We start from the raw sequence: 22,410 nt of genomic DNA, 5'->3' as shown, positions 1-22,410 counted from the left end.
TTCCCTCACAGCGGTGTGTACAAATGCATGCTAATGCAGGCCCCCTCCTCGCCCTCATGACTAGAACCACCAATTCTGGAGTGATCTTAGCACTTTCTCCCACCCCACAGCAGACAGACCCAGCTCCTGTTTAGGCCTCTATTAGGTCCTTGCTTCACAGCTGGAGGCAGACTGTTCCCGCCCACTGCCTGCCGCCATTCTCTTGCCTTCCTTCCACATCCCACCTGTAAGCTCAACTGGCTTCACATCACTCTGATTCCTTTAAAAAAAAATAAAAATTAAAAAATACACTTTTATAAGGGCTATTTGTCTCACTCAGAGCCTCAGGTGCATGAAGAGGAGGCCAAGCCCATACAGTCTCTGGCTGCAGCACCTCCTCACTTTCATTCAAAACAACCCCCACTTCAAAAATAATTATTAATAATAATAAACCCTCACGGACTGGTGGCGTTTTCTGTCAGCTCTGCCACCAGAGGGAGGCAAAGGTGGGAAATCACCGGCAATAGCGAGGCGAGGCCCGCCGAGATACAACGGCAGTGAGAGGCCTGTGAGGGTGGCGGCCATTTCGCCCAAGGGGCTGCAGCCCTTCCCCGCTGCAACAGCAGGGACCCAACGGCCATTTTGGCAAAAGCCCGGGGCGCGGCTGAGGAGAGGCCGAGCTTCCCCCATCCTCTCCCCCAGCTCGGCAATGCTTCCGGGGGAAGGGAAGGAAGGGCTGGGCCCGGGAGGAGGGGAGCAGGGGAGCGCGGTGCCCTGTGGGGTGAGTGCGGCAGCTCCGCTGTCCTGCAGGTTTTGTTATCTGCGGGAAGCTGGCGGTTTTTTAATAAGGAAGCGGAGGCTGCATGACATTGCTTCTATTATTTTTAGGTGTTTTTTCCCTCCTCTTTCGTGACGCGGTTTCTGCTTCTTGTCAGCGGGAGTTGTAGCGGTGCGTAGGGAATGCTTTCTGTGTGTAGGAGTGAGGGGGGCACCGCGGACGTGGAGTTTTAACTGGTGCGGGGGCGGAGGAGGGTCTTGTCCCTCCTTTCCCGTTCCCCAGCGCTACGCCCAGGCGAGTGCCAAGCCCTCGGCTTCGTGTGGCCGAGCGTACGAGCACGGTGACAGCTCCTCGGGGCTCCTCCCGGCCCCTCCCCGCTCCTGCTGGGGCCGGAGCCGGCGGTGGTGGGGCCGCGGCGGGGCTCTGTCACCCCCCGTGTCCCACCGGAGAGGCGCGAAGCCGGGGAGCCGCTACCCGGAGCTGTCGGCGATCTTACCCTGCAAGTGTTTTAACGTCGTTCCCGACTCTCCAAATCCAAAATGACGCCCCTTTCCCTCAAGGAAGCATGCCGCGGGCTCAGGGGGTGGGAAAAGGGATGGCTGTGCCCCAGACCGCAGCTTCCTCTGTGGAGATGGGCACCGCCTGGTGCGCATCACCCCGGGTTCCCCCTCGGGCTGTGTTTGAAGCAGTGGGTTTGTGGCCGCGCTGAGGCAAGGAGGGGAGACATCCGCATATACCAGGCACTAGTCCATGCCGTAGTCTTGGTGGGATGTATCTCTTGTGCCGCAGGCGAGCTGCGTCGTGCTCCGGCCAGGTTCCCCCATGGCAGAACTAGTAGCTGGGAGAGACGCTGCAGTGTGTATCAGCAGCTTAATCTGGATACAGCCTTTCTGTTCGTAAAGACTGTCCTAAAGCATAGGTGTCTGCTGCTGAGAACATATGCTTCACGTCCATCACGCTAGGAACACACAGGGTCAGGGCATCCAGAAACCTTTTCTTGGGTGGAAAATCATGCATGCAGAAACTTGTTCTCTCCACCTATTTGTTTGAGATAATGAATTAGTAAAATGAACTAGGTGTAGGTTTTGTATTTTGTGGCAACGTATCAACACTAGGCACGGCCTTAATGGAAAAGCAGAACACAGAAACCTTTACTACCAGCTGATATCTTAAGATGTCTGCTGATGCTTATCTGTAGTTAACTCAGCATTGTAGTATTTATTGCTCCTTTTATAGGTGTGTGGTTTAATCCTAGGTTAGTTAACTACCTACACAGCTGATGTAGGTAGAGTATGACAGGCTTCAAGTTACACGTGTTTGAGTGTGCATGTACCACAAACTTATCTATAAGCAGATTTTTTTATTATGTGTGTTTCCGTGTTGTAGGCAATAAAATGGAACTGAAATGGACTTTGATTTTTTTGTTGTACTACAGCAGGAAATTACAGTAATCTGCTGTGCTGACCAAATAACTTTTTTCTTTTCTCTCTTAATCTTGTAGATCAAGTCATTTTGCTGACTTCTACCAGACTGGCTGTTAGGTTTAAAACGCAGCGTGCACACATAAGAGTAAGCTGAAGGTAATTCTGAAGATATATAGACTTAGAGAAGGTAAGAGTTTCTAATTCTGCCATTCGGATGCCTAACTTTTTGCTCTGGTTTTCCTATAAAGGCAAATAATTGTCTGTGTGAAGTCAAAAGAGACTTGTTTTAATAAATCCTAAACAAAATGATGTTGTGTAGGCTAATCTCAAAAGATGTAATATTATTTACCCAGTGAAGAGTCTAATGACACCAGTGGGAATTGCTGTCTCTGTTACAGGTATGGGATTGAAATAGAAAAGCAAAAAATAAATCCCTAAAATAACTCAGGTGCCTAGTATAGGCTTTAAGGTGCTTGTTCCACCAAATCAGTTTTTCAGTGAGATGATAGTTTTCCAGCCTAATTATGACACTTGCTGCATAGTTCTTACTGGGAAATGTAAAAGATAGAAATAACTTACCAGTTTGTATTCAAATAAATTTGAGCCGTTCTTGTTTTGTGTTTTATCTCCCAGGCTCTGAACCATGGACAGCCTCTGTGTGGCAAATACCACTTTTGCACTCGACCTCTTAAGAAAGTTGTCTGAGAACAAAAGCAGGCAGAATCTATTCTTTTCACCTTTTAGTATTTCTTCTGCTTTGTCTATGATTTTGCTGGGTTCAAAAGGTAACACTGAAGCCCAAATAACAAAGGTATGTCTAAATAAACCTAGCATATTAAATTTGGGAGCATATGAACAACAAATCTATTATGCCTGTTATCTGCACTTATGCTAAACTCTTATTGTTCTTCTGGTCTCAGAGCAGAGGTCTTCCTTTGGTATGTATATAAGCAGTACCTGTTCTAATAGGTACCTGAGCTTCCTTCAGTGTGAAATTAAGAGGCTCCTGGGTTTTATTGGGTGGGGTTTTTTGGGTTTTTTTGGGGCAGAGATCTTCTTTCAAGTTGTCATTAAGATGTACCATGGGCTTTTTGTAGGTTTGATTACTCTCTAGTTACATAATATTTTCTTCTGTCTTCTTTGGGCTTGATATTAGACTATACATGTTCTGAAAATGTAGCCAGGCACATAAAAAAAAAAAAAAATATTAAAAATCCACCCTTTATGCATGTAAAAATAGTGGCTGCACCTTGCTTAAATTTTTTTAAATTGCTCAGGTGGCAAATACCACTTGGCATTTATTTTTACATATGCAATTGACAGTATTAAATGCATAATCAGTCATTGTTGTTATTATGTTTACCTCTTTTTGCAAAGTGGGAGAAGACTATAAACATGTATCTTGTTTTCATTTAAATCTATAAAAGTTCCTCCAAAATGATACTATTCCCATAGTTGGAGATATTTAGAATCCATCTGGACACAGCCCTGGGCTATCAGCTGTAGATGGCACTAATTGAGCAGGGGGGTGACTTCCAGGGGTCCTTTCCAACCTCAGCTGTTTTGTGATCCTCTAATGCTTGACTTGAGTAAAGGAAACTCCATGCTGCTGACTCTTCTGCATCCTAATTTATTACTTATACAACATCTGGCTGGGTGCATCACATGTGACTTGGATGATAAGCTCCAGATGGGAGATGTGATGAAAAATATTGTGGCTTCAAGTCACAGTTCTTAAACCCAAAAGTCATTTTAAAATAAAAAAACTAATTGTGCTGAAGCAAGTGCGTTTAGCAAAGGCATGGACTCTGCTGAGGATGTTTGTCTTTCTGCAGGTGCTTTCTCTGAACAAAGATGAGGATGCTCACAATGGGTATCCATCACTTCTCTCTGAAATTAATGATCCGAACACCAAATATATACTGAGAACTGCTAACCGACTTTATGGAGAAAAGACATTTGAGTTTCTCTCAGTAAGTAACAATTAAATTAGTGGTGTTTTTTTAGGATAATGTACTTGCTACCTGTTTCCTTCGGAGGTCAAAGGTAGGCTTTGGGCTTTACTTTCCAAATTTTCTAGGCTGAGGCCTACCAATGTGATAGATTGTGCCAAAGCCCAGTATCTGAACTTCACGGAGAAGCTCCTTTTAGATGGCTTATGATCTGAATGCACAACTGGTGCAAATCACTGTAAAATCCATCAAACTCTAAGTCTTCAGGGTTCCATAATCCATTCATTTTTTTTGGCTGTGGGAGAAATAATTGACGTATCTCTTTTCGCTTGAGTGTGTGTAAATATGATAAAAAGAATTGTTATTGCTTTTCAGCATGGGCAGTATTTTGTAGTTTTTCTGTTATGTAAGTCATCCAGAGAACATACTAAGAGGAGTACATGACTCTTAAGACTTTCTTTATCAGATGAAGACTCTTCTTATCAGATGATCTGAATAAGGATAATAGGTATTGTGTTATACATGTTTCTTTAGATGGTTCCCTAGAAGCAATAAGATGTAAGGCTCTTGGTTTTTTTTCCCCAGGAGTGATATACAGTGATTCTTTTTATGAAGAATGCTAGTGTTTCATTTGTCTAATTGGTAAAATTTACATGGATTGTACTCTAAACCTTTGCATCTGTGTTACAAAGATCTAACTATATTAAACCAGAGATAAGGTATGTTTTTTCCCTCTCTAAGAAAAGTCAGTTTCCTCTCCGAATTAAAAGTTTGCTATTAGTCTGGGAGATTTAACAATGAAATTTATGTAGAGAGAAGCTTACAAAATTATGCGTTCTCTCACTGAAGCAAAAAAAAACCACCCTAAAAACTAGCCATGTAATTCTCAATTAAGTTATGTAGAACTTCCTAGCATAGTTAACAAGCCATTTGAGTTAATAACATACAGTGGACAATTCCTAGTTCAAATAGGTGGTATAAAACCTAATAGGAACATGTCAGACAAAACTTTAATGGCTCTATATGGAGTTGGGGAGCAAAAGCAGTCAGACTTTCTTGGTATATTTAAGAATCATCTGTGGCTGAATGGCAGTAAAATATATTGCTAAAAAACTGTTCTGAATGTTCATGTCAGTCATTTATAGAGTCGAGTCAGAAACTCTACCATGCTGGACTAGAACAGACTGACTTTGTGAATGCTTCAGAGGATTCCAGAAAACAAATTAATGGCTGGGTAGAGGAAAGGACTGAAGGTGAGTGTTTTGCGGAATGCCCTGTTGTATTTAATGGCAGCCAGGGCTTGGCTAAACAGCTGTTTCAAGATATAATATTGTGAATTAAAAAAACCCAAACATTAAGCTCTTGCTCTGTTTGGTACATAATCATCTTCTCTATAGTGTATTAATTACAGAGTATATACTATATTAGATAAGTTTGACATGTATGTAATTATTAAAAATTGGGATTTTTTTCCTATGTATCATAAAGGTAAAATTCAGAACCTGTTGGCGGAGGGGATTATCAATTCACTGACGAGACTTGTGTTGGTGAATGCCATCTATTTCAAAGGCAACTGGGAAAAGCAGTTCAACAAAAGCAGTACAGCAGAAAGGCCATTTCATATTAACAAGGTATGATGTGCTAAAATGCTGATGATACACTGTTACTCCAAAGTACTCTGAAATGAATACATTTAACTCATAAGAAAAAAAAAATCACTCAAGCAGGGTTACCTTGGGTAGGCTGTATGAAATTCTTTATATCCCCTCCTTTAATATGAACACTCTCTTTGTGTAGTTTCTGTTAGGTTTCACACAATTTCTAGAAACTGTAATATAGCAATTAAGTATTTCTTTCATTCTGTCTCTTCTTTTCCTTTACCCTTCATGTTTATTAGAGAAGTAGCCCTCTATATAGTTAGAGAACTTAAAACAGAACTGAGGAGAAGAAAACAGTTGAGTGAAGTTGTCAGGCTGTTTGAGAGTTGTGAATAACTTCATAGAAGTCAGTGAACTTCATTATTTTAGCATAAAACTGGTGTGGATAAGAAAAGAAATGTTCCTTTAGGTTACAGGCAAAAAAGAGCGCTTCTAGATGCGCAGGAACTTCTGAATGTAAGTCGTCTTCAGTCTATTATTATTTTAAGATCAGAGTCTTTAGGATCCAGGTAACTATTGGAGAAAGTTGTAAGGTTGGGGAATGCTGCCTTGGCTTATCCAAGGAACTCACTTTTAGATAGGCAAACAACTGCATATCTCTTTCCTTGTAAAACCAAATGGCTTAAGTTTGTATTTTCATCCTACTAATGACTAGCTACTGATGAGCTGCAGAAAGCTGCAAGTTGGTTCAAATGAGCAGTTGGAAATCCCATGAAGTTTTAAGCTAGTTATTTTACAATCTGCCCAGTAGCAAAGATTTAGTTTAGCATCCCAGGAGCCTTTCCAACATTGTGTGACATTTTCTGGCTTTTGCACTTCTTATGACTCGCTGGATAATTTTCACATGCTGTGTGGCCTTTTCATTGCTTTTCCGTCCTTTTCATATGTGTCATTGCTGCTGCAAAAGAATTTCTGCCATATTTGCTGTGGGCATTGTTTCAATGGGCTTTATTTTAAAAACAAAAATTACTTGCATGGTTATCTTGTGAAGGTAAGCGAGAAAGCAATGAAACCCTTAACCGAAAAGTAAACAATAGTAGCTGATGCTCCATGTGAAAATGGAAGGAGATAGCAGAGAATAAAATTGAGAAGAAAAATCTTCCCCCTTCTTACTATCCATGTGACTTAAGAATTCAAAATAATGCTCTCACTTTCTTGGCATTTTTAGTGTAATTTTGAAATATTTTAATTCCTCATTGTTATAGTGCTTGGAGCTATATGGACTAAAAATGAAAATACATATCTTAAAATTATTTTGTGTTCATTTAAAGGAAGGAACACGGGCCCTGCATCTTACCGACTCTGTTTAGTGCTTGTCACTAGTTCTTAAGTGAGCAAATTTATGTGTCCTTATCCCTTTGCCTTAAAGGGGACATCACAGACATTTCCACATTAGTAACTAAAAAAATAAATCTCGGGAATCCTTACTTCTTATCTGTTGCTTTACAAAGGACAGTGGTGGGGCTGTACTCTGTGGTGTGGTTAGTTCTCTTTATCCAAATTCTAAAATGCCCTGAGTAACTGGACGCCTGCTTTGTATTTTGAGACCAACATACTAGCTCAATACTAACTGTTGACATCTCTTTATTTTTAGAATGAGACCAAGCCTGTGCAGATGATGTTCAAGAAGGATAGATTTAACATGACCTATATTGGGGACTTCCAGACCAAAATCCTTGAGCTCCCTTACGTTGGTAATGAACTCAGCATGATCATCCTGCTCCCTGATGCAATCCAGGATGAATCCACTGGCTTGGAAACCGTAAGTCGAGCTAAAGATGAAGACAGTCTTATCCTTCCAGGGAAGAGTAGTTTGATACTGAATATTGATATTGTAGTTCAATTCCAAAGCTATTATGTCACTGGTGCTCAATACCAGCTGAAATATCCCACACCTCCCTGCCCCCAAAGTGATTGGCATTCCTTGTGTCACTACTGGTCACGCTGTGTGCTGCCCCCTTAGCCAGGGGCTTTGGAAGAAGACCTGACCCTCTTCAGGAGCAGAGGTTAGCTGTGGTTGTGGTGAAGGCATAGTATGATGAGCAGCATTTAGGGTAAGAGGGGATTTGGGGGAGTGCTTAGGAAGTCCTATAGCTTGTCCCATAGATCTTCTGTTCTGAACAGCTGGCAGATTGTCTCTGGCCCACCATCTGGAACCAGGCTCACAGGAAAGTGTAGGATCTCTTCTGTTTTGGAGATAAGTTTTGGCTATTTCATGCTCTGGACAAAGAATTTCTTAATAAGGCTTTCTAACACTGACTGCAAAGGGCATTGTGAGCAGACTTTTTCATTGGCTTGTCAAGCTGAAGGAGGATCCTGTGGTTGAGAGACAGTAGAACTGGGTTCAGTTCCTTTGGGACCTTGTCACCAGTTCTTCTGTGCCTTTGCTTCCCCTATGTAAAAAAAAAAAAAAAAAAAAAAAAAAAAAGGCAAACCACACAAAAACCAACCAACCAAAAAAAAAAAACCCCACCAATCTAACGTGTTTATAAAAGTAAACTTTACGTGGAAGGGACTGATCGTTATCGTATCTGCCAGAAAGCATATGGGATTGATCTCACTAGTTTCTAGTGAGAAGTATAACTTGACTTTTGACTTGAGACCCTCTAAAACCTGGAAAAAAAGATGCATATTATGCACTATGTAAACAAACACAGTAATTGCCACTTTAAGCTATGTAAAAACTGACTCTCTTCTCATTTTAATTATGTAACTTTGGGGTTTTGCTTTAGCTGGAAAGAGAACTTACGTATGAGAAGCTGATAGATTGGATCAATCCTGAAATGATGGACTGTACAGAGATGAAGGTGTCTTTACCCAAATTTAAACTGGAAGAAAATTATGATCTGAAACCCCTTCTGAGCAGCATGGGAATGCCTGATGCGTTTGACTTGGGGAAGGCAGACTTCTCGGGAATCTCAGCTGGCAACGAGTTGGTGCTCTCTGAAGTAGTTCACAAGTCCTTTGTGGAAGTCAACGAAGAAGGCACTGAAGCAGCAGCTGCCACAGCAGGAGTGATGATGCTGCGCTGTGCAATGATCGTTCCAGAATTCACTGCCGATCATCCGTTCCTCTTCTTCATCCGGCACAACAAAACTTCCAGCATTTTGTTCTGTGGCAGATTTTGCTCTCCCTAAAAAGGAGATGTCATGGCAGAAGAGCCACCGTTACTCAGTAATGTTCTGTTTCTTTACAAAAGGGCTGCTCTTTTTGCACTAATTGTCTCTTTCAACTGTGCCTGAATTTCTGTGGTCTTCATCACAGGCTTGACTAGAATAACAGAGCCGCTTAGCCATACACAGCAACTGTCATTAACACCACCTCTCTTGCCCTGTGCACCCGAGTGCGGGGGTCTCTGAATTCTTGGTGACACATGAAACATCCCGCTTCCTCAATGAAAGCTTTGGCTGTCCTTGCGGTCCCCGTTGCACTTCTCTTTTTGTGGCCACCTGGCAGCAAGTCAGGCAGTGACATCTCATGAGAAAGGAAGAAGTTAATTCTGTTTCTGATGAGGCTGGAGCACATCTTTAGCTTCCTTCTCCCTTTTTCTTCCCATCCCTCTTTTTTTTTTTTAATTTTTTTGTTTTTTAATGCCATGATACATTTCCTAGAGATGAAAGGAAGCTTTGTCAGCCTGTTCCCAGTGTTGTTAAGCATCCTGACTAAATAGGGGTGTGTTTTTGGATAATAACTGGATGAGCACTTAGGGAGGAATGGTAATAAAAGTATGTCTTTGTACCAAATGTCCTTATAGGGTATTCAAGGGGTGAGGAGCCTTGTTTTATCGCCACAGGACACCTGGTTTTATTACCTATCACCTAGTTTATCAGTCCTCTAACAAAGAATGTAATGAAAAAGCATATGGTGCCTATGCAATATTTAAATGACAAAGCTTTAATTTTTTGCTATTCTTAAATATTTTTTCTTATTCACAATGTCGGAAACATGTTAGTTTAACTGTATAATACCAAAGACACAGCTGAAACAGCTTTCCTAGTAACAGTGATTTGTTTTGCTGTTTCTGTTCCTGAGATAATAAAAGAACTGAAAGTGCTGTGAGACTTTCTTTTTTTCAACTGTACATGATGCTTCTTTTTTTTTTTTTTTTTAATTTGTAGTATGAAGAAAACAGTTATTTCTTGATAAGAGTACAACCAGCTTCTATGTAGCAGAATCATAGAATGTGTTGGGTTGGAAGGGACCTCTAAAGGTCATCTAGTCCAACACCCCCGCAGAAAGCAGGGACATCTTCAACTAGATCAGGTTGCTCAGGGCCTCATCAAGCCTGGCCTTGAATGTCTCCAGGGATGGGGGTTCTACCACCTCTCTGGGCAACCTGTTCCAGTGTCTCACCACCCTCATTGTAAAGAACTGCATCCTAATGTCTAATCTAAACCTACCCTGCTCTAGTTTAAAACCATTGCCCCTCGTCCTGTCGCTACATGCCCTTGCAAACAGCCCCTCCCCAGCTTTCTTGTAGGCCCCCTTCAGGTGCTGGAAGGCTGCTATAAGGTCTCCCCAGAGCCTTCTCTTCTCCAGGCTGAACAACCCCAACTCTCTCAGCCCGTCTTCATAGGAGAGGTGCTCCAGCCCTTTGATCATCTTTGTGGCCCTCCTCTGGACCCACTCCAACAGGTCCATGTCCTTCTTGTGCTGAGGGCTTCAGACCTGGACACAGTACTCCACGTGGGGTCTCATGAGAGCAGAGTAGAGAGGCAGAATCACCTCCCTCGATCTGCTGGACACAGTTTTTTTGATGCCCCCCAGGATGCGATTGGCCTTCTGGGCTGCAAGTGTACACTGTTGGCTCACGTCCAGCTTTTCGTCCAGCTTTTCATCCAGCAGTACCCTCAAGTCCTTTTCCGCAGGGCTGCTCTCTATCACATCATCCCCCAGCCTGTATTGATAATGAGGATTGTCCCGACCCCAGTGTAGGACCTTGCACTTGGCCTTCTTAAACTTCATGAGGTTTGCTCAGGTCCACCTCTCTAGCCCATCCAGGTCCCTCTGGATGACATCCCATCCCTCTGGCTTGTCGACCACACCACTCAGCTTGGTGTCATCAGCAAGCTTGCTGAGGGTGCACTTGATCCCACTGTCTAAATTATTGATGAATTAATTTAGGCACGTCATTTTCTGAACACTGTGCACCATGAAGTTTGGGGTTGCCCTCGCACGGCGGAGCCTTCCCAGCGGTGGGGGCCGCAGCCAAGTGTTTGTCACCGGGCAGGAGCCGGTGCCAGCGCTACCTCTCCTTTCGTGCGCAGCTCCCAACCAAGGCTACTTGGTGCTCATCATCCAGGCGGTGCTAATTTGCCGTACAGTTTATCTTTCCCCGGGAAATCCGGGCCTCCCCCGCGGCCCGCCCCTCGCCCCGCCCCGACGGGGGCTCCGACAGCCCCGGCCACCTCCGCTCCGCGCCGGCCCAGGCAGGTAGGTAGGCAGGCTTCGGGGCGGGAGACCCCTGCCCCCGGGTGGAACGGGGTGATAACGGGACGAAAAGCAGATTTATTTTTTTTTTTTCTTCCCCTTCCTTGTGACCGTTGTCCCCCCCCCGCGTCTCCCCCGGCGGCGGGGTCTGGTCGGGGCGGCCGGCGGCGCTCGGCTGCCTTGGGGTGGGGGCTGTGAAACGGCTGGTTTGGGTGAAAAACTTGCACAGTGCGGTGGTGTGAGTAACCGAAAGTAAAAGCACTGTTTTGGGTCTGTGATTGGGGTTTTTTTTTTGTGTGTTGTTTTCTTTCGTCGTTGGTTTTTTTTTTTTTTGGTGGTTGTTTTTTGGCGTTGTGTTTGTGGGGTTTTTTTTAGCATAGAGCTAGATAAAAGAACATTGCAAAGATGCAGGACGTTTATCCTTTTGGCGGTGGAAGCAGATAGTGTTATTTTGCTAAAGACTGTGCTGGAACTACCCAAGTTCTGCTGCAGACTCCTTCGCGTAGCTGGATCTGGACAGTACTTGCCAACAGCATTACTGGGCTGCTCCCCTGGTTGCTGGGGGCAGATGCACAAGTACCCGCGGCTAAAATGAAACCCCTTGAGGAGGGAGGAAACAAGCTAGATAACAGCCAAACCCCAAAGTCCGGCTGCAAAGAGAAGCAGGAGTCGGAGCTGGGCCAGCAGGAAGGTTTTCCAGCATCGAGCGGTACTGCTAGTAGCCCTTAGGTAGGTTTTTACACCTGCCCCAGCCCTCCCACCGGTCACCCCACCCCACTCCAAGGGCCAAAACACCGAGCGCGTCTCACCAAAATGAATCACTGCTCCGGCTGCCCGGTGCCAGCTCTGAAGCTTGTTCTGTTCTGCGCTCCCCTTCTGCCTTCGCTAGCCGGTACGTTGCCTTCAGCTAGCCAACCCCCCAGGCTCTCTTGCCCATGTGTTTTGGGCTGCTCAGCCCTGTCCAGGACTCAGGTGCGTTTGTAGATGGACACAGCGTGCAGGTAGCTCACTTGTTCTCAGCACAGCGGGCTGGTCAAAGTAGCGGTGCTTTACGCTGCTTGAAGGTAAGCGTACACTTAAGCCTTTGGCGGGATCGACACCTTTTCATGGCACGGTTTGTGCCGTGAAGATGGGCAGCTTGCAGAAAGGTGTCTAAATCTCCCTGAGCAGTCGCTTTGAGCGTTTTCTGTGCAGGATTTGGGTAGAAGACTTGGGGGAAAGCTGCGTCAGTGAGCGCTCTGGGGTCTGCTGGGTCTGTGAGGCTGAAAGACTAACTTGCAATCCTGCCAGCACATGTACTTCCCATTTCAAGGTGGAAGGCAAGGAATTTTTTTTAAATAATGTCTTTAAAGTTAGTGTGATAGGGAAAGTTATATATACAATTTATGTGGGGATATACAATTTATGTGGGGAAAAAATAATGCTTTTTCAATGACGTGACTGGTATTTTTTTTTTTGTCTGATAATTAAATTCTTGCTGTTTCTGTCCCCAGCTGCAACCAGATTGATGCAGACTCTACTCTGTGAGTCACACAAGGTTAGGATTTTGAAGAGTGTTTCCTGGAGTCCTTACTGTCTATTTATTTTCCAGCTATAACCATGGAGAACCTGCGTAATGCCAACAGCAGATTTGCACTCGATCTGCTCAGAAGGTTCAATGAAACCAACCCGGCAGGAAATGTTTTCTTCTCCCCTGCCAGTGTCTCTGCTGCTCTCGCCATGGTCCTTTTAGGGGCCAAAGGTAACACAGAGGCACAGGTGCTGAAGGTTAGTGAAAAAAGATTCTCTTGTGCTGTATCTTTTATTTACATTAAAAATTGGTGTGGTTTAGTGGAGGCAAAATGAGAGGAGGGTATTATTTTTCTGTGCTCAGGACAAGATTTCTGTCATGGTCGCTGAGTCTTCCTTGGGCTCCTTTTTGCAGTTACCTTCTGCCTGCCCTGCTCCAGAGCCCCCTCTCCATATTTGCGATGGCCCCTGTTTCTCACTTCATTTCACTTATTAAGTTAATTGTTGAAGTAGGAAATTAATTTCATTAATTAATCAGTCTCCATTTAAATTGATTGGCGTTTCCAGCAGCAAGGCCTTATTAGTTTTCGTGAGCCGTTTTGACAAAGAACTATTGCTTTGTAATACAAGGTTACAAATGATATGATTACTGCTAATAACACTGTGTATTTTGTAAAAAACACAATAATAATAATAATAATATATAGTTTTATATTTAAAGCACGATAACTATCATAATACGTGATGATGCTACCTAATTATCGGTATCTTAGTAACAGCTAGGCACTCGGATATCTTGGAGGAGCTGAGCCTATATGCTTATTCTTACCATAGCCTGAAGTGAGGTGGGGTAGTTCTTAAAAGCAACTAATTACCAGTTGCAAAACTGGTGTACACAGGCGTGTGCCAGTTTCCCCTGAGGCCTCCTGCACTGAAAGGACTCGATCACTATTATTTTTTCCCTTTGTTAGGCTAACGCTCACTAGTGCAAAAGGGCGTGGGAGGCTTCTCATTGCAGCCCTCGCCATGTATTTGCCTATGAATAATTTCACCTTTGTATTCTGGACTTTAGGAGGAACTGTTTTATACCGTTGAGTGGTGCCGTGCTTACTGAATAAGACAATAAAATTATTTTCTCACTGCTTGTACAAACAGACTTTGAACATATGTTTCATGTAATCAAACTGACAGCCCCGCCTAAGATAAACCTACTGACAGCAGAAATCATGCAAAAGGAACTTTGGGGAAAAAAAAATACGGGTTTCAGCACAGTCACCTTCAATAATGCATGTTCCCATACCATAATGCTTTACTTACAAAACCTTAGCGAGTTAAGGAGACAGTGGTTGGTAACTGTCAAGGGATGTTTGCGAGCATATAGAAATCTGTTTCTGTGTTCATAACCCTATTGTAATTTGCCTCCGTGATGTTTTCCTCAGCAATTTGTATGCACATCGCAGCTTGCAGTAACGTGGGCAGCAAGGTCTGGCCAAAAAGCCAGCGAGATAAAATGAGGGCTTTCCTTTGAATCCAGTGGTTGTTTTGTAGTGAGCTTCCCTGCTGAGAAATACATGATTTAAGTTTTAATGTAAATGTCCCTGCTTTGGTCTAGTCTTCCCTCTCAATGAGGTCTGGCAGCTCTTGCTGTCCTATCTGTAAGCCTTGGCTAGCCAGCTTGCCTCTGGGAAAGGAGGTTCTGGTAAAGAGAAACTGCAGTAATGCATTTGATTTTTAAGATGATACAATTATATATATATATATATATATATATACACACGCACTTACGAAAGCAGTTATATTTTCATAAGCCCATAACAGATAATTGTTCTAAGTTTTCTTAAGACCTCGCCTTTCTTAAGTGCTCAGTTAAGTCCTGTGCTAGTTCTGATTGTGTGTTCTGAAAAGCAAAATCCCAGGTTCCCTTGGGCCAAAGGGTGAAGCGAGAAAGCTGAAGTGTCTCTGTGGCATCGTATCTCTTTTCAGTTCCCCACCTGGGAATGAGTCCTCGTCGCCAGCGCTCTGCAGAGGGGTGGCACACAGACGTCCCGCAGACAGGACTCGGGGGATTATGATGAAACGGCTTCAGCTGTGACTGCGTATAAACCAGGTTAAGCTCCTGATACAGGCAGCGTAGCGCCGTTTCACTCACTCTTTGAGGTTTACAGAAGTCTCTAAGCAGCTTCCAGCTTCTTTTCTCATTCTTCAACTTACCTACCTGCTGGATCACACCCACCCTATAGATATACTGTATGTTCCTTAAAGACACTATTAGCAGCAGCTAGTTCACTTCTTTCATTTCAGACGCTTCATTTTGACGAAGTTGAAGATGTTCATTCAAGATTTCAGGCTCTGACTACGGATATAAACAGAAGCAACGCTCCCTATCTCTTACGACTTGCCAATCGGCTTTTCGGAGAGAAGTCCTACAGCTTTTTGCCGGTACGCTGGTGCAGATCATGATGGTGTGGTGGAAACCTGGTGGGGAAATGTAGCTATTTGACTATTTCGGAAGTAGAAATATTTCTAGGCATATTTCTAAACGTGACTGGGCAGTCGACAAAAGTGTTGCATACATGCATGTGCATTTCCATATCTGTGGACATCTGTGCATCTCACCTAAAGGATGTAGCACAGCAAATCCTTTTCATTGCTTGTTCGGTTCTGCTGCTCTGGGGCTCAAGAGAAAAATGACTTGTCTAGGCTCTTAGTGTAGAGCAACTATCATAACATCCCACTCTGTTGCAAGCAGCTTTGTCGGATGCAACCAGCTCTGTGTCTGTTGCAATCATCTTTTTTAGGATTTTCATTGGTCTAGTACCGCATTGCTTAAATATTTTTGAAAACACTGTATTTCTTTGGGAGGGGATGGCCAACATGTCTGAGCAACATGCCTCTTCACCAGTGAATTATATCTTTGTGTGTACCTAGGTTGCTATTTTTACCCCTCTTCGGCTCTTTTGGAGAGTTTTGTTTTATTCTAGCTATGCTTGAGCCTATTTCAGGAGAATGACAGGTAAATATTGCAACACCTGCAGTAAGCACCCCATCAGCTCTGTATGTGACAGGTGTGCTATGAGGTTTACTCTGAGAAGGAAAAAAAAAAACGAACCCAATGCCAGAAACCCCGCAGGCAGCACACTGTTAGAGCCCTACCTCAGAGCGGGTGATAATCTCTTTGACTGGCACCTTATCTACATCATAAAGAGATGTTTTCTTATCTGCATGCACTGAAAGCTATTCTTATCGTTCCAAAATCTAGGATTTCCTGACTAACACTCAGAAATTATATGGAGCTGATTTGGCTACAGTTGATTTTCTTCAGGCTTCTGATGAAGCCAGGAAAGAAATTAACCAGTGGATAGAGGAGAAAACTGAAGGTAAACTACTTTGGTTAATGAAGTAACTGTCTGTGTTTTCATACTTCGGGAGCTGGAATAGGCTTTATTTCCTTCCACCTTTGGAACAGTTTAATTTTACTCTGGGATATTCACTTGATGCATTGACAGAACCAGACAATACCTAAGCAAGAGGTTTAAACAGTTCCATAAGTCTTGTGACTTTTCCATTATTTGTGTTCAGGCCGGTGAGTGCAGGAGAGATGCCTAAATGTAGATTTATACTCATGAGTTGGAGAATTTGTTTTAGAGAGTCCCTGTCCGTATTGTGTATATATATATCTAAACCCAGTAATCCTAAATGCGGGCGTTCTCTCGTTCGTGCATGATGAGTCATACATGACTGTTTAAGCTAAAAATATTACATTTTCATCAAATTACTATATATCAAAAGTTATAGTAGTGTATACTATTAAAAAGGACGGTGAAGTAGAGAGACAGGTACTGAAACACGCTTTATTACAGTACTGGACTAGAGTTTTATAGTTGTAGTATTTCTATGGCATCAGTTTCTTCATGTACGTTTTATATGCCATCATCTTATTAAAAGATTTTGTTGTGACTTTTTTTTCTGCCCTCTCTGAAGGTAAAATCCCTAATCTGCTGTCCGAAGGCTCAGTTGACAGCATGACCAGGCTCGTGCTGGTGAATGCTATTTATTTCAAAGGGAACTGGGCAGAGAAATTTAATGAAGCCGACACCACTGACATGCCATTTCGGTTAAATAAGGTAATGCAGATATGTCTTGGTAGTATATATCTAACAAAAAGGTCAAATAACTTAGGTGCTAAAGTTAAGTTCTGCTTACAGATAAAATGATAAAACAAAATAGAAAGTCTTGCATGAATGTTTTCAGTTCACCCAAAGGGTTTTTTATCGATTTTAGTATTTTTCTGTATTCATTGAGCTGTTTGTTCTCTCACTTACTGGAATAGTAGGAGAGATAATTCTCACGTATAGATTTAGGACCCTGCCGGTGCCTAGCAGAGTTTCTGTCTGCTAGCAGTTTCGGCTGCTGTGAGCTCTGCCTCTTTGTGATGCTGGGTAAACACTATTAAAATGATTGCACATTTTGGTTAAGCCCCATTTTCTTCTATATTCTGCTTGTGTCAACAGCTTTACAAGATACTGTGTACAGTCATCTGCTTTATCCTGAACAGAGTTGATCTTTCTTGACTTTTAACGTTGTCCTTTTGGGGGCTACAACAATATAAAGGTACCGGAACTCAGAAATCGTTACAGTTTCTGCGAGGACAGTGGCGTAGAAGCCAAAGGAGAACCAAATATAATGCAAACTCATTATGTCTGCAGAAGAAACTGCTATTAAACAGGCAGTCGGGAGTCTGATGAAGGCAGTTTTATAGTCACCTGATATAATGGAGGAAGAGTTTTTGTAAGGAAGCAATTTTTAACTTGCTTGCTATCAGTTCTTTACATTAGTATTTTCTTAACTTTTACTTTTGGTACCTTGTATCCCTCCAGAATGAAAGAAAGACAGTGAAAATGATGTATCAGAAAAAGAAATTTCCTTTTGGGTATATCCCTGAAGCAAAGATCCGCGTTTTAGAGCTGCCTTACGATGGAAGAGAACTTAGTATGATCATCCTGTTACCTGATGAAATTGAAGATGACTCCACTGGACTGCAGAAGGTGACCCACCTAAGCTAGTGCAGTTTAACGGACAAGTTCAACCATTCAAAATTAAAGCCTTAATGAACCCATGTTCTCAGAGCCCCATATCTATTAAAGCATTGTTTTAGACAATGCTCTACTAGCACGGCAATACAGAATATGTGCATGTGCTGCATCAGGAATGTTCCAGTTGTGTTCTGGGTTTGTAGCTTTGGTTCGTGTGTCCTTTGGCTTGCTGAGCTGAACCATGAGGGAGACTGTGAAAACGAAGTTAACGACGAGAATCATAGAATCATAGGGTTGGAAGGGACATCTGGAGATCATCTAGTCCAGCCCCCTGCCAGAGCAGGGTCACCCAGAGCAGGTTGCACAGGAACGCGTCCAGGCGGGTTTTGAATGTCTCCAGAGATGGAGACTCCACCACCTCTCTGGGCAGCCTGTGCCAGTGCTCTGCCACCCTCAAAGTAAGGAAGTTCCTCCTCATGTTTAGGTGGAACTTCCTATGCTCAAGTTTGTGCCCATTACCTCTTGTCCTGTCCCCTTTAATGACAGAACTTTTCTTTCGTTACCTGTGAAAGTTTTTATTTTCTTAGCCCTAAAGTAGTGAGACTGCTTTCCATTAAATGAGCAGGAACACATCCGCTTCTTCGAGCTCTCTGGTGATTATTTTTGTTACTTGTTTTTAATTACATAATTCCATTTAGTTAGATTAAACAGTAAGAATGACTGGGGTTAGTTGCTATCAGCGCATGTTTTTCCCTTCTGTACCTTGCAGCACAAAGCAAATGTCTGCATTGCTTTGTAAAGTAAGAACTACACTGACTCCATTTAACTTTAATAGCATTTGTTTGATCTATACAGAGCTATCAAAGATATGGGTATGGTAATTTTTGTATAGTTGCTTTATAGTTGTATAGCGCCTTGTAAATGTTACTGAAAAGGAAATATTCCTACACTGGTGATATGTAACTATCTCTGTCTCTTTCATTCTAGCTGGAAAAGGAGCTTACCGTAGAGAAGCTCCAGGAATGGACACGTCCAGAGCATCTGTATTCCTCTGATGTTCATGTGCGTTTGCCAAAGTTTAAGCTAGAAGAAAGCTATGACCTTAAATCAGATTTAGCCGCTATGGGCTTGTTGGATGTGTTTGACAACGGCAAGGCTGACTTGTCAGGAATGTCAGGGGCACGTGACCTCTTTCTCTCCAAAATTGTCCACAAGGCTTTTGTAGAAGTGAATGAGGAAGGCACAGAAGCTGCAGCTGCCACTGCTGGCATTGCTATGCTCTGCATGGTTATCGAAGAGGATTTCAATGCTGACCATCCTTTCCTTTTCTTTATTCGCCACAACCCAACGCAAAGCATACTTTTCTTCGGCCGATACGCTTCTCCATAAAAGAGAACTTGGCAGTTGCAGACCAGTTCCTGCTGTAGTCAATGAAAGCTTTGCTCCCAAACAAGTGGGATTTTGATGTAGGAAGTTAACGCTCCTGGCTTGAGTTCCTGGTAACTTCGACTGAGATTCTGCCTTTCCCATTAAAACAGTCCCAGAGAAACCGAGGAATAATTTTTTTTCTTTCTTGAGATTGACATAATCTTTAATAACTAGGAAAATTTTAACCGTAGGCAGAAGAAATCTTTTCAGATTGGACTAGAAATACCCTTGAAAGAAACTTGTGCCTTTTAAAGCATGGGATCACCCTGTATGCATCCTTGTGTGGGTTTCTCTGTGTTGGCAGACCCCTGTTGTGATAAATTTATAATAATCTAGTCATTCCTTATGCATGTATACTAGGATGTTCTTGCAAAGGTATTCCTCCTCTAAAGTCTTGCTTTCCAAAGATATCTTAGGCACCAAAAGGCATGTTCCTGAACAGCTGAGTTTACCCAATTCTGTCGTGAACTAGAAGGTCAGATAACATTTGTTTAGAGACAGCTATTAATAGAGAAAGGATTAGGCTATTTAAACAAAAGTAACCCCTTCCAGTCATTAGCCAAAAAACTTGTGGCTTTTGAATGAGGAGGAGGAGAGGAAATGAGTAACAATTCTAGGTGACATGTTTAAGGAGGATTTTTAAAATGCGTAGTCTGGCGCCTTTTTAGTTATTGAAAAACGTGAAAATGTGTCAGGACTTAGAGGTTTTAGGTGCTTGAAGCTAATGGATGCCTTGCTGCAAGTTCAGAAGCTTTCAATATGACATTAGATTCTGGCCAGAACCTATGTCATCCTCAAAAAATACTGCAGCTTCCCAGAGGATGACTGTGTATAATCTGCAATAAATATTTGATAATATCTCTTTACGTACCAAGGATTCAGCATTTACAGAGCTGACTTCCACTGCCTCTTTATACACAACAGCCGTATGCCTGGGAGCCACTGTGATTACACACTGGTAGTCGTCTGTGTTTATTTCTGGAGGTTATTTGCTTGTGTATATCTTGGGTACTGTAACATTTGCCTTCACAACCTCAGTTCTAAGCGGGGCACAATAATTTCTGTAATTGCAAACTGTATATTAACTTTGTCTTTAAGCAACAAATAAAAATCTTCTTAAACTTGTGTTCAAAATGGAAATTTCTGCGCACAGTTTAGTATTTCGGAGTACAAAAATAACTGTCCACCTGAAGGTTAGCTCCAAAGAAAACCACCGGTGCAGCAGGTGTGATCAGCTGTATGAAGTCCTTGGCCTGCTCGGAGTAGGGGAAAATACTGAAAAACAAATTATTCAGTAGAAGAGAGGATTGTGTGAGCCATCAGCTTCCGCTGTCAGTGTAATGACCCCAGCTGGTAGCACCTGCAGGGAGCAGGGTGAGAGGAACGGTTACTATGAAATGACACAAGCACTCGGTCTGCACATTAGTAAGCGTGTTTCCGTGTGTCAGCAATACCTCAGTTGCAAAGGCTCTGGTAAATTGGTAAAGGAGAGCGTGTATTGCAGAGTGCAGATGCAAATATAACCCCTTCTGTGCTGAACGCTTTGAAAACCCAATGCTTTGCAAATAGGCGAGAAGAATATTATCACAAAACCCACGTAAAAATTTAGAACGGTCTGATGTTGTGCTAGTTCTGGGTTTCTGGGCCTTTTAGCAACTGAAGTTGCTAAATCTTCAGCCTTTTAGCAACTAAAGTTTCTGCTGCCATGGGTGGGTTTTGGCTAAGGCAGGCTCAAAAACTCCATTGTAATTACATCCTTATCTTCATATGCTTAAACTCAGTGTGTGCAAGATACATGACGTCTGAAAGCTTTTAGGGCTGTAATTACCAGGAGATCAGAAGAAAGATAAACCCTTGCATAATAGTACAAATCAGCGTAGCTTTACGAGGAGATTCATGTATTTCTTTACTACTACGGTCGCAGTATTCAGTAACTGAACCATTATATATATATTAAGACAAATTTGGATTTCTACAGACAGGATGCACAAAATAAAATCTCAGCAATAAGAATCTCAAGAAAGTCAGCTTCACATTCAACCATTTTAAAAAACACAGCAAACCTACTGGCAGATGTTCCCCTCCCAGAATTCATGTCCCACAATAAGATGGTCATGAGTGTTTTTCCTTAATATTCCTTTTTTTTCCCGTGCTCCTGTCAGAACAAGTGACTGACAAAGGTTGACTCCAACAGGGAAAACTGGAATGCCAACTGTATTCACAGTTCTAAAAAATAAAATGCTGTTTCAACTAGCTCATGCGAAGGACTTTATTTCCAGAACTACTGAATGAACACAGGTTTCCCTGAGTTCAAAGCATGGTAATTTTCAGTATGAGATGCTTTACCTGAGGAAAAAGGAAGAAAATGTAGTTTTTAGGAGTTAAACATATAACATACAAGATGGGAGAACATCACATCAGAAGTCTCAATATAAAATCAGGAGCCCAGTCTTAGTCTTAGCTGAGTAGCAGTCATAAATCCACACCCACAATGTAATAAAAACCCCAACCTTCCACATATAAAACCTTTTGTTTCTGCTAACCCAGGGGACCGCAACATTAAATAGTCAGACTGACTGCAATTCACTTTCCGAGGAGGGGACCGATAAGTACTTGAGCATGAACTTCCCTGTTGAAAACCAATTTGCAACAGGCTGCTGGTCTGAGTAGACAACGTGTGAGTTTCTTCCAGCGGAAGAGAAGAGTACAGCAGATGGAGTTCACTCTCCATTTTGGCTTCTCCCCAGCAGACCAGGCTTTACAACAAGCCAAAACTCAGAGCAGTATTTGCTCGCTGTGGTGTGATGAGTAAGCCAGACTTTGAACTACTGCTTACATCGACTCTTTAAGATAGCCCTTTGATTTCGGTAATTTAAAAAGAAAAAACACCACCCACCACCACCATTTGTCTGCTTTCTATGATTCATGCAGTTTAAATTGCTCATCCTAGAAAGTAAATACCATAGTGTGGATGAGGAGGCCAGTTATCTCTGGGTTTTAAGTCACCTTATCCTAGAGATAAACTTACATAAATGAATTAACTCAGAGCATGCTCAGTAATACTTTCACTGTTAAGTGTTTTTATGTATTTATCTGTGTCCAAAATCATGGTAAAATACGTAAACCTGATCATGTCCTCAGAGGTACTGGAGATAGATATTTGTCTCGATTTTTTAATATGGTTTCACTGGGCAGGAATAAGACCAGCGGGATTCACTT

The 22,410-nt window shown here is 42.6% G+C and overlaps 2 protein-coding genes across 4 annotated transcripts; both read left to right on the top strand.

Moving 5' to 3' along the window:
• Positions 1–487: 487 nt before the first annotated feature.
• LOC141739234 (serpin B6-like) lies at positions 488–10,154 on the top strand. 3 transcript variants are annotated; one of them, XM_074576083.1, is made up of 8 exons: positions 488–760; positions 2,259–2,368; positions 2,815–2,992; positions 4,017–4,154; positions 5,269–5,386; positions 5,622–5,764; positions 7,386–7,553; positions 8,524–10,154. In XM_074576083.1, exons 3-8 carry the CDS (start codon positions 2,825–2,827, stop codon positions 8,926–8,928), a joined length of 1,140 nt encoding a protein of 379 aa, XP_074432184.1. In that variant the 5' UTR covers positions 488–760; positions 2,259–2,368; positions 2,815–2,824; the 3' UTR covers positions 8,929–10,154. The 3 variants fall into 3 exon arrangements, with proteins under 3 accessions (XP_074432184.1, XP_074432186.1, XP_074432185.1); XM_074576085.1 differs by having other exon boundaries at positions 740–867; XM_074576084.1 differs by having other exon boundaries at positions 740–928.
• A 923-nt stretch (positions 10,155–11,077) lies between these two features.
• On the top strand, positions 11,078–20,312 carry LOC141739235 (leukocyte elastase inhibitor-like). The gene is made up of 7 exons (XM_074576086.1): positions 11,078–11,224; positions 12,813–12,988; positions 15,032–15,169; positions 15,990–16,107; positions 16,712–16,854; positions 17,608–17,775; positions 18,751–20,312. Exons 2-7 carry the CDS (start codon positions 12,821–12,823, stop codon positions 19,150–19,152), a joined length of 1,137 nt encoding a protein of 378 aa, XP_074432187.1. The 5' UTR covers positions 11,078–11,224; positions 12,813–12,820; the 3' UTR covers positions 19,153–20,312.
• Positions 20,313–22,410: the final 2,098 nt, after the last annotated feature.

The sequence above is a fragment of the Larus michahellis genome, chromosome 2 (assembly GCF_964199755.1).
Source record: "Larus michahellis chromosome 2, bLarMic1.1, whole genome shotgun sequence".
Taxonomy (NCBI): domain Eukaryota; kingdom Metazoa; phylum Chordata; class Aves; order Charadriiformes; family Laridae; genus Larus; species Larus michahellis.
Note: the sequence above shows the minus strand (reverse complement) of the source record. Positions and strands in the feature narration are given on the sequence as shown.

Bases quoted from the DNA above. Each gene is read 5' to 3' on its own strand.
- LOC141739234 (XM_074576083.1), top strand. From the start codon at position 2,825: ATGGACAGCCTCTGTGTGGCAAATACCACTTTTGCACTCGACCTCTTA. The intron at 5,387-5,621 runs GTGAGTGTTTTG...TGTATCATAAAG, and splicing joins GGTAGAGGAAAGGACTGAAG to GTAAAATTCAGAACCTGTTG. The intron at 5,765-7,385 runs GTATGATGTGCT...CTTTATTTTTAG, and splicing joins GGCCATTTCATATTAACAAG to AATGAGACCAAGCCTGTGCA.
- LOC141739235 (XM_074576086.1), top strand. From the start codon at position 12,821: ATGGAGAACCTGCGTAATGCCAACAGCAGATTTGCACTCGATCTGCTC. The intron at 12,989-15,031 runs GTTAGTGAAAAA...CTTTCATTTCAG, and splicing joins CAGAGGCACAGGTGCTGAAG to ACGCTTCATTTTGACGAAGT. The intron at 16,855-17,607 runs GTAATGCAGATA...GTATCCCTCCAG, and splicing joins TGCCATTTCGGTTAAATAAG to AATGAAAGAAAGACAGTGAA.